Source organism: Cheilinus undulatus, linkage group 3 (assembly GCF_018320785.1).
Source record: "Cheilinus undulatus linkage group 3, ASM1832078v1, whole genome shotgun sequence".
Lineage (NCBI taxonomy): Eukaryota > Metazoa > Chordata > Actinopteri > Labriformes > Labridae > Cheilinus > Cheilinus undulatus.
In genome coordinates, this window is record NC_054867.1 from 55,780,156 (window position 1) to 55,792,324 (window position 12,169).

Consider the following 12,169-nt stretch of genomic DNA (forward strand, 5'->3'; position numbering starts at 1 on the left):
CCCACTATTTGGTTTGTCTCTTTTGTTCCTCTCAGTCTTATTGACGACTCGTGTTTTATCGTTTACAGTCTGCAGGCGCCTCCTCCGAGCGTCCACTCTGGCGTCAGCGTGTTAGAAGCCCAGGAGGCCTTATCCCGGCAGCAGAAGCCCGGCCCTCGAGTAGACGGAGCTCCCCCGGCCTACAGCGAGGTGATCGGACACTTCTACCACCCGACGTCTCTAACGTCCAGCCACAACCATCGGACTGTGTCGTCCTCACAACCGCCGCCGTCCTCGTTCATACACGGCCTGCTCCGACCTCCGCCTCATCGGCAAGGAAGTGTGGACAACAGGAACGCCAGGAATACGAAGGAGAAATCCCAGAAGCCCCAGCAGGTGTGACAGAACTGCTTGTTACTCTGAGACTATTTCTCCTCGCTGCTTGGGAAGTTATTGGAGCAAACGAGGACTGACCTGGTCTCGGTTAAAAGGTTTAGGAGCCGGGTAGTTGTAGTGTCAGCCGGTCATTTTCTTCACGGATCGGGCTGGGATGAATCTGGCTTCATCTTGGTAAGGAAACCTGAAGCCACATCACTCCTGCAGAGCACATCAGAGGAGAAACGCCTCCTCTATCAGACTGATCTAACTACTCTTCACCATTATAAATATTTACTTGTTCTGTTTGTTTCTATAGAACTTTTTGTTCGTCTTTATCGCGCTTACAAAAAGATTCCTTTACAGGCAAAATGGCGAAACGTTGCAATCTTCTTGGTTCTTCCAGGTTTTGTTTTTTAGTGATAATCCCCCTCGCTGCTTCAGCTCCATTTATTTCCTTTTTTCAGTACGTTTACATGCAATCAGGAGAAGTCGAATTATGGTGTCAGTGTGAGTTTGATTCAACTTTAGAGGCGTAGAGAACCACGCTAGTCTGACAGAGAGTCAACGGACAAACCTAGGTTAAGACGGCATACTGGGGCCACTCTAAAGTTAAAAATAAAGAGGATCCATTGATTTTTTTTAAGTCAAATTAAAAAAAAAAATATATATATATATATTATTTTTAAAGTCAAATTAAAAATATATATATATATCAAAATTTGTGAAATTAGAAAGTCGTATATTTATGAGCCAGAAATTTTTTTTTAAAAAAGTCATAATTTTGACAATGCAGACTCAAAATTTTTGATGTTATTTAGTCTTGAATTGATGAAACTGAAGCAGAAAAATAACAAGAATATAGTTGCGATTTTTGAGTTTAGAATTTGTGGCAAAAAAACTTGAATTTTTTGGAATATGAACATTTTAACATTTATATTAAAAAAAAGGTCATTGTTTAGAAAGTCGGAAATTTTGACATCACAAACTCAACATTTCAAGTGTTCAAATTTATGAAATTACGTTGGAAGTTAAAAATTAAGAAGACACCAAACTGAACACAGTGGTTTGGAGAAGTCAGAAATCTGGGCTGAAGCGCCAGGATTCCTGATCGCTCCATCCCAGTGCTTAAATTGAACTGCAGTACTTAAAAAACGCCTTTGTCTGGTCCGATTTTCTTCCACACTACAGACAGTTTTCAACGTTATAACCTCAGAAATACAAAGTTATGGTTATCATAGATTTTATTACTTTTTTAAACACAAACATTTTGAGTATTTTTCTTGAAAATGATGAGATCCTCTTTTTTTAGAGTGGCCTTAAAATGCTGTCGGAGAAAGATAGACTTTGGCATGCACACACTTCATCCTGGGCTCGGTTTTCTCCACATTTCCCACACTCTCCATACCTGGCCTCATACATAAATTAAACTGCAGCCTACCTGAAGTCATGCTATTCAGATATCACCGTAAGCTGCAGTGAAAACATGAACTGTAGTAGACCTAAAAGTAAAGTCTGAAGTCTGTACAAAACCCTGAATGTAACCACAGAGCTTACTGCTCTCTAATTTAACCAGAAAAAGGCCCGGTATCTATCTGAAAAAGAGCACATCACCACCTGGCATACTTCTGCCCATAAATGATCCTCCTGCAGACATGTTTACTAAGACAAGCACAGAAGTCCAGTTAAATATCCTGATGGAGCTTTAGTTCAACCTGACTGTGCATGTAAACGTACTGAGTGACTCCTGCACCACTCTGAGCTGCACCCTCGGACGGATCGGCATGTTAGACTATTCCCAGAACGATTTAGTTAGCTTCAATTAGCTTAGCACCGTGCTAAAGTCCTGGAGATGAATGTTCTGCCTTATATCGACCAACTGGTGCAGGAGTTTAATCCCTTTTTTTATTTGATGTTTTCTGAAGAAGGTTTGCACAAGACTGTTCACCAGAGAAGCAGAAGAAATCCACAATATGATGGAGAAACAGAAAGTCAAAGGGGTATTTTTATACACTTGATAGATTCTTTTGAGTACAGATGTTTTTTTTTAATGTTTTTACATGTTGTCTAGTTTCAGAGAAAGAAACATCAGTGATCTGTTGAGGTGCCAACTCTCACGTTGAACATTGTTGCATACATGTTGGCACGTATGTTACATATTAAGTATATATACACACATCATGTATGCAAACTGAGAGCGAACTTTACAAAGCACGAGTTGAGAGTTATTTATATAATTGCTGAAAAGAATTGCACTATTTTTAGTATGAGCAGATGGAATGTAAGTGAGAGACTTTTATTGTGAAGGAGCTCTGTCGATTGCGGTGAAAACAGACCCTGAAACGTCCCACCAGAGGGGGCGTGGCCAGCCCAGTGCACAGCGTCGCTATTACCACACTTATCATGATTATCTGACCAATGCTCAGCGGACTTGGATCAAACGTTACTGAACCATTGATGAAAAAAGAAATAAATCCTTTATTTATGCAAAAGTCCGAGTCCAGCGAGTCAAACCTGTGGGCCCAATCAGAAACTCTGCTCGATCTCTCTCTGTCATCCTATTGGCTGAATCGTTTGCCAATCCCAAAGCCGGCTGTCACTACCTCGACCAAACACGTCAAAGTTTGACATACAAGCACATACAAGTTTGCTCATCAGACTTCGTCCCATCGAACGTCTGAACCAATCAAGACAATGTGTGATGTAAACAGGAAAGTAGGATTCGGTAGGGTTAGCTTTTATTTTTAATTTTTGAATGTCTGATTTTTTTGTTCATGGGTGGCAAGAAAGAGAAACGAAGCAGATCCAGGGACACGTACCGTCCCTTTTAAAGGAAGAAAGCCAAGCGCCCGACAGGCCCGTAATGAGTGATACGCTGACTGTGCACTGCTGCGTCCAAACACATATCAGACCAACATTTCTTGAAACACAGCTCCCCTCTGGTACGGCTTTTTCTCACAGGCATCTCTGAGCACTTTACTGCAGCAGGAAAGAGACAACAATCCTCTGTCAGCCAGCGTCGGACGTTAAACTCATTAGAAATACTGACTTTAGAGCCGCTCTTTGAACAGATGCTAAAAGTTCTGCTCCAAAAATTCAACGTGTTCTGAAAATCAACCACAGGGGTCCCTGGATTATTGTCTACAGGTCTGCATGGTCTAACATAAGCGTGGTTAGGGCTGTGTATAGTGCTGCTTGATCAAAGCAAAACTTATAATCACAATTATTCTGTTTGAAATTCAGATCATGTTTAAACATGACAACTACGTGTGTAGGATAATTCTGCAGCATTGCTGCAGGTCTGACTCCTCAGACCAGAGCAGCTTCCTGTGTGTCCTCTTTTTGTAGGGTGTGTTCACATTAGGTGGGATTGCTTTGTACCTTCCCTGAGCACAGTTGCACCCCTGCCCTTCCTTGTAACATTGTATGCAGTAGGGGGCAGTATGGCTGTGGCAAATTTACCCAGAAGAAGGAAGAAGGCGGGGCAGCCTTGGCAACTACTCCTGTGTTTATTTGCTCATATTCCGCACAGACCATACAGTCCATCCTGCAAGAATATGAATGTTTTATTGTTTTTAAGATGCCAGCTTTGACTTTTTTGCTGCTTTTACCATGACCATGCAGCTCAGGGATTGTGCTGCACGACAGTTAGGGAGATGGTCTCTGTCAGAGCCCTAAAAACATTAAAACATTGATTCATGCCTGCAGGATTAACTGAGTTGTCTGCACGGAGCTTAAACCATGTCAGCCTAAATGGTTGCCCCATTGTCTCTTCGTCTTTCTTCTTCTTCTTATCAAGTCAGTTGGCGCCTACAACTCTACTCACTGGTGAGCCCCCTGTACTTGGGCACGGCTGCATCCATATCCCACATACCGTGCCTCAGTGGGCATGAATCACGCCCACGACATGGTACGCTTGTGTTCACACTCATCAAAAGAACCAGACATTGCAGCAAAAGCACAGACTTTATTCAAAACTCCCACAGACTTCAAGCCAATAGAACCAGACGGGCTAAAATAGAAACACAAGTCTGGGTTTTAGGTCTCGCTACTGCACCGCTCTAATAGCTTAAATAAGAGTGCAACATGCATGCACTATAGTGATCATTTTATCTCAGTTATCTTGTTTTCATGAGTATGGAAAGCCAAAATCTTCACTCATGTTGAAACTCCATGAAAATGTGGATTTTCATTTCTCAAATCTTAAAGTTCTTTATCCAAGCAGCAGCACAAGGGTTTAGCTTATAGGCTCAAAAATTTCAGAAATATCATTAATTTGAAAAATCCAGATCCATCTTATAAAAGAGTGAGTGTGAATGAGACTAAACATTCAGTGTCACCTTTTTAATCCCAGAGCAGCAGACAAACGTTGGACCACACCAAAAACGACTGAGAGTAGAAGAAATGAAAGTGAGTCATGTAGACAGTCATGATTTCTGCCTCTTTTCTTCACATGGGGGATCTTTCAGAATATTTTGGAGCAGAACTTTTAGTGCGTTGAACGCAGCAGAAGACGGGCTGTCAGAAAGCAGACACGCTGGAGTGTTGAAAAGTGACACGAGTGTCGAGAGCAGCTCGGCTTTTGTCGTCGTCTGAAGAGTGGAGTAGCTTTAGCTCACTGATGATTAGAAAACGTGTGTTTGTAGTCTTTGCTTTGTTTGAAAGATGTACAAAGACCACAGGCTGGCTCATAAAAAGCCTGCATCCCTCAGAGTCCAGTCTTTATGCAACAGCGCCCCCTACAGGGACTGAACCAAACCACAGCCAAAAGCCTGAAAGCTGACTCAGCTTGACCAAAAATAAATGTAAAATCCTAAAAGTTTAGTCTTTATTCATGTCTGGATGAATCACAGATATATGAGGCCGCATGCATCAATCTAACAGCTCTTTTTGTATCATCATGAAATCAGAATGTTAAACTTAAATATGAATCTAGATTAAAAAATCAATATCAATACCCATTTTAATACCCCAGAGTCCAAGACACCTCAAACTGGCTAGTTTGTTTTCAGTTATTGTAATCAAACTCCGACAAACTCTCTAAACTGCACAGACATGGTACTAACATGCCACTAAGACAACATCTGTGTACTTAAGACCGGTGTTTCTCAGATGGTCCGGCCCCAGGACCCACCATGAGAAATCTAGACCAAACATTTGGACCTTAGATGGAACAAAATACATGTTTGAATGGAGACAGGACAAAACAAGCATGTTTAAAAATCACATTATTACCAAAAACCCTGGAGGACATGCATGCATCGATTTTATTTTACTTAATTTTTCCATGAAATGTGATAGATTAGTCTCGAGACTCATTAGCCTCATCACTCTCTAATTCTTTAAAGTTTTTAAGAGAGCAGATGGCGCTTTTATTTAGAAGTTACTGCAGAAATGCTTCAAACCTTCTGGATGAAATTAATTCAGACTGCTGCCCAGTAAAAAGGGTTTGAAGTGGTTTCTGAAGTAACACATTTGTTTCCAAATCCAAACTAATTTTTCATTCAGAATTTTTTTTTTCTGTCATGCACAAACTAAATAATTAAAACTTATTAGACCGGGCAACCAAAGCCCGGCTTCTCCATCTTCCTCCTCTGTTAGAGCTTCCTAAAACGATGAAGGTTCATGAATGACGCCCAGCTCTGTGATTCAACAAAAACATGACATATAATCAAACATCATTTCTTTGAGCTCTGTTGTCTTGTTTACAGTCTCTCCTTTATTTATTTTATCGAACACTGAGCACTTGAAAGAAAAAAAATCTGAATTTGAAGAAACTAATCTGTCGACCCAAAGCAGTGAAAGGAGTGATGAGTCCTTAAATCAACGTTTGAATCACATTCGAGATTATGAGCCCAGTCCACATGCAGGATCTGATCAGTTATCACCCTGTTTATCCCCTTTCTTCCCACCACAATGATTCTTGTGTTTGGACTGGGTTTTTCCTTCTTTTATGGTTAGGTTCCTGTTCTGGAGGGTTTGCAGCGGGTACTAGAAGACTGGACAGACTCTGATTAGTGAAGGATTTCAATGAAAGTAGAAATTAAGAGTTAAATGTAGGTTTTATTTGCTTCAGGGAAACCTGCGCTGGCTGACAATATAAAAAAAAAAAGTCCAGAAGAGAGGAGGTAGAACTGCAGAAACCACGCATGAATCCACCCGTACGCCGATGATACTCTGATCTACCCGCACAAACACGATGCTGCGTTTACATGCAGAGAGATGACAACAGTTTCACTTCATGAGACTTTAACATCAATTCAGACCAAATTCTCAGTTTTATTTTGACACGGTTACCATAGCAACCACTGCAACATCCACTGAGAGTGTCTGAGTCACAGAGCCAATCAGTATTTCCTTACGAATTTCAGCTCCTGTGGATAAGATGAACAAAAACTGTGGCTGTCAAATGATTACATTTTAAAACAAAGTCAGTCACTGATTATCAGCAGTTTATCGCTGTTAATTGCATTTTATAGATTATTTTCATCACAGAACGCAAAAATGTTAGTCTATGTTGATAATGAGAAGAACCCGCTACGCAATCGCATGATATTGAAATTTTGCCTGTATTTCATATGTCAGTATTTACAGGCTCATTTAAGTGAATACTGGTATTGATATGGATATTTACATATATAATCAAAACTTCAGTCCTTTAAAGACTCTTTAAAGTTTGAAGAAAAGTATGAACAAGGAAAAAGATTTCAGCTGATGTAGGTCTGCTGGTCTGCTGATATTTAAGCTTATTTAGGCTAATATATACAGCTGATACAGGCCGGTATTTACAGACAATATCGGCTGATATAGGGCACTATTTACAAATGATACAGGCCAATATTTACAGCCAGTGTACAGCCACAATAGAGGCCATCATTTATGGCTGTTATAGGCCAGTATTTACAGCAATATAGACAAAAATTAACAACCAATTTACAGCTTATATAGGCAAGTATGTAGTGCTGATATTTACAACCACATAGGCAAGAATTTAAAGCCAATTTAAGCTGATATTCAAAGTCAGTATAGAACAGTATTTATGTCTGATACAGGCCACTATCCAGAAACATTACAGGCCAATATTTACAACCATTATACAGCCATTATAGATAGACATTGACAGCCAATATAGGCCAAATAGTTACAGCTGATTTAGTAAAATATTTACAGGTGATTTAAGTCAGTATTCATAGCTGATGTAGGTCGATGTTTGTAGCCTAAATATGGGTTGTAGACACTGGCAGAAATGCTGCTATCTACCAATCCTTATCTACAGCTGCTGGAGCATCTCTCTGCTTTAACGTAGTGCGAACGGCGCATTACTGTCCAGTCAGCACACACTCTTTCTCAGAGCAGCGAGTGTGTGTTTCAGTGTTGTGTGGCTGAGTGTGTGTGCTGTGGGTTGCTCTGGGAAAGGCCTCCAGCCGTCTAGACAAAAACTAAACACACTCACACACACTCAGACTAAACATAGCCATCTGAGCAGCTCTTCTTCACTCACTTCAGTTTTTTAATGTCGACCTCACACGGAACCGCCCACTCCTTCCTCTCTCTACGAGCTCTTCCTGTTCTGTTAGAGATGCCTGCCGTCCAATGACAGAGCTCCTCACGTACCAGCCTTGGCCTCCATTGGCTGGCTGCTGGTCTCCATGGAAACGTCCATCGTATGTTGTCTTTGCTATGTCGTACAAGTGTGCCTGCCTACGCTGAGACGGGCGAAATGTGAGTGGTTAGTTTGGGCTGTCAATCACCCTAGGCCACACCTCCTTACTGTCTCAGATGATGATGATTGGATGATGATGATGATGAGATTGAGGATGATGAAGATAGATGTTTTTTGATAGTGATGCCGCAGAGAGCGTTGCAATACACCTACTATTTGCCTTTTTGATAATATTAGTCCTATTTTAACGTAGTGTGCGTAATTTTTCATTGTTGTTGTTTTATTGTTTGTTTTTTCACTTTGAGAACAAAAAGGTCATTTTACTTCAATCCATCGATCCCACAGAAGCTTTTTTTGTTTGAGAGTAAAACTTTCTCCCACAGCGCCGCTGTAGGTCACTGGGAGGACGAGTAAACGCCAGGAGAAATACTTCTGCTTTAAGTGCCCTGAAGCTGATTCTCATCTCTGATAGTTTCACAAACTTCCTCCTAGGATGGCAAGTGTTTCAGCCATCGCTGTAGTCCAGGACTTTTCAGAAACACCTTCTTTTTTAAAAAAAAGCACTTAGAAGTCAGAGTATATTTCTCTCTGAAAAATCTCCCGTCCTGATCACCCAGCTGGTCCTTGAAATCTCTAATCATCGCCTCTCCGCGCCCGGCCCAGCGTCTACTCGTGTGCCTTCTGGTGTCCGGGCTCAAACGGAGACTCCACAAAACATGGGACAGTTCAACAAACGTGTCAGATCTGCCAGTACTGTTGCCTTGTGACATGTTAGAAATCAAACAGCACCCAAATACCCACAATCCTCTGGTAGATACACCGCCATGTATATGGAAGCCCATTCATGCAGGAAAAGGGAGAAAACCTGAAATATTCAAATCACAAAAATACTCATGGTTCAAAGCTTCTTTATTTAATTCTGCAGAAGTGGAACTGCTTTTCTGTGCAACAGCCGGGAATGATCCCCAAAATCAGCGATCCGTCCTCGTGAAATGAGGGTTTTCACTAGAATTTGGACATACTGAGCTGAAATAAGACTTGTCACTGTTTGACTCAGTCAAATAGAGTTGCTAATATTTTCAATACTTCTTCCATACCATGCATTTAAAAAAACACAGCCTCTTTTTTTTTTAATGATCAGCAGAATTAGAGATGGGCATTGACTGTTGCATTATTCTAACAGTCATAATCTTTAAAATTGAACTTTTCATGCTGCAATAATCTAATGTAAAACCTTTAACCAATGCTAGTGGTTTTAATGCAGTAAAACCACCAGACGGTGGCAGTAGCACGTCTGACAGCTGTTTGCTAACCGCCATTAAATAAGAAAAGAAGAAGAAAGCAGGAGTAGGTATTTACAGATCCAGCTTCACTTTAGAAACAATCAATTTACTGAGAATTGAAAATACCTGTTTAACTCAGTTTACTGTTTGGACTAGGTCAAAACCAGCAGTAAAGGATGCTAAATCTGTTAGCCTGTTAACGGCATTTTCCATTAAGTGTTAGCATCAAGCTAACAAAGTCAATTGTCCATCTCTCCTCAGTCCATCTTTTAAAAGCTTCAAATTTTCCTCTGATTTCAGTCAAATTGATTGCTGTTGACTTTCAGAGAGTTGGTTTCCTGAAAATAAAAAGTTCAAACTAGCAGGAAGCCATGCTAAATCTGTTAGCCTGTTAATGGAATTTTCCATTAAGTGTTAGCATCAAGCTAACAAACTCAAATGTCCGTTTCATAAAAGCCTCAGTCTGTCTTCTGATTTCAGTCAGATTGATTGCAAATAACTTTTGAAGAGTTATTTTCCTTCAAACTCACATCCCTAAAAAACAACTCGAAGTTTAACAACACTTCTTTTTTCAGACACAGCACATAAAAATGGTGGCAAACTCCCACACGTCTCAGTGTTTTTGTGAAATTTAGACTGTGTCTGACTTTTTCTCCAGTTTTTTCCATTTAAAATTAAATACTGCCCACTAATGTTGTTGGTAAATGTACGGTATGGAAACAGTTCTACTATCACCATAAATACTGGAGTCTTGGCAGCGCTACAGTCAGAATATTTGAGGTTGTGACTCTGTACGTTTTTTTTAACTTACCACATATTTGTCCGTTTTCCTCCCATCTTTCCTGGCAAACTTGGGCTTCCATAAAGATGTGAACGTTTTCCTCACTTCTGTTGCGCTCCAGTGCTGTTGAAGAATGTTGTTGCCTTAACTTCCGTTGTTGTTTTTTAGCACACCATGATTTTAAATCCATCATATTTTTGAATCATAATTTTCATTTGCTAACTTTGCTGTTTGATGGTGTTTGAAGTTAAATAAAGTCTTATCAATGTTAATGTTGCTTCTTATTTCTGAAGTTCAAGCATCAACAGTGCAGAAACTCGAGCTGGAGCGAGTGCATGTGTCTGATTAGAAATGATCTGTTTACACTCATTAGAGCCTCATTCACCTAAAAAGTTCAGATTACAGACATATTTGAAGACGTAGCAGAAATACAGTCTTAAATGCTTGTCATCAGTAAAAACAACGGTAAATGTTCCCCGAATGTCTTAAATTATTTTTATCTAAAGCTCAGTTCAGACCAAAGATTCACCACCAGCAGAAACTTCAACGGGCCGCACTGTGCTGTTTTAAAAGCCTGTTAGCTCACGCTGCTGCAGCTGCAGCTGGAGCAGCAGGAGACTAGTATTTTTTTAGGGATTATTTATTTGGGCCTTTATTTTATATGATAGCCGAAGAGAGAGAGGAAATATGAGGAAGACATGCAACAAGACCAGGAACCAATCCCACATCCAGTCTGCTGAGGACTCTAACCTCCACATGGACGCCCACTCTACCCACTGAGCTAAACCAACATGGCTTTTATAGCAACAACTATCTGTGCTTACCTCTCCATGCTAAAAATACTTTTTTTTACCTGTGATGCAGCGTCTGATCTAACTTTAACAGTAATAGTGAGTGCTTTTGTCCAAAACATTAAAAACAGAGGAACCAGACTTTGAAGCCATCCATGAGCGCCAACGATTTCTTATGTTTCGTAATTTTCTTGTTTGACCCGCGGCAGTCTCAGCCTTTAGAGGAACTGCCTACATTAACGCTCTGACTATCCAGACTGTGTTCCACGGGGGAATCCGTGATGATGGCACTGAGTCTCTCCTAAAACCTAAACAGGAGAAGTGGGTGTCCCCTGAGAGAACAGGATGCACCCTGCACCTTTTTTTCACCTCCGCCAAGGAGGTCGGGTGGGTTTATTTGTTCGTTAGTTTGTTTGTTTGCAACATAACTCAAAAAGTTATGGACGGATTTTGATGAAATTTTCAGGAAATGTCAGAAATGGCATAAGGAAGAACTGATTAGATTTTGGGAGTGATCCAGATCACTGTCTGGATCCAGGAATTTTTTAAAGGATTCTGTACTTTCGGGAGATAGCGCTAATGGTGGAGGTCTGCGCTGTTACCACTTTACACCAGGAGATGGCAGACATGAGTAACTTCAATCCCAGCAGCATTTGTGGGTGTGTTTCTATTCAAAGGTTTGGAGTTTATAGAGTTTGAAAGACGCACGCCCGGTCGAGGAGACAAGTCAGAGCGTAACAGAAAGACAACAAATTGAAGCAAGAATACTCACAGTGCTGGGAGGAATAGAGGAATATTCATCCTCTGCCATGACTTCCAGTCATCCGGTGAGACCATGGGTGCATCTGTTGGCACCTGTAGCAAAGCCAATGCTTTGCCCCACCATGTTTCCACCCCACTGGGGTGGGAGTAATCAGCGAATACCGTGGTGGGGGGCACATGGGGACGGATCCAGGAATTTTTTGAAGGGTTCTTCACTATTGGGAGATAGGGCTAAAGGCGGAGGTCTGCGCTCTCTGAGTGCTTTTCTAGTTTGCTTCCTGTGACTTGGTCACCAAACTTTGGTGTCGGTGGTCTCCATCTGAGTTTGCACGGCCTCGTGCTGTCCTGAATTACACCTCTTTGGAAATGAGACACCATGGCTGTGGAGAATCATCAGGATCAATCCAGGGAAATCTAAACTTTAATACTGGTGGTTCCTGCTCTCTCCATAAGCTTTCTTTCCTCTCTTTGCACGCACTAAAAGTCGATCCATTTTACCCTAGATGCTAGCTAAGCAGACCACTTGTTGCTGGTT

The 12,169-nt window shown here is 41.0% G+C and overlaps 1 protein-coding gene across 2 annotated transcripts in view; it reads left to right on the forward strand.

Moving 5' to 3' along the window:
• pmepa1 (prostate transmembrane protein, androgen induced 1) overlaps window positions 1-11,319 on the forward strand; it is a 73,741-nt gene extending 62,422 nt beyond the window's left edge. For both annotated transcript variants that reach the window (XM_041779915.1, XM_041779922.1), the window contains exon 5: window positions 69-11,319. In XM_041779915.1, the coding sequence (XP_041635849.1) occupies window positions 69-381 (313 nt within the window). In that variant the 3' untranslated portion in view covers window positions 382-11,319. The remainder of the gene's footprint in view (window positions 1-68) is intronic.
• The last annotated feature ends 850 nt before the right edge of the window (window positions 11,320-12,169 follow it).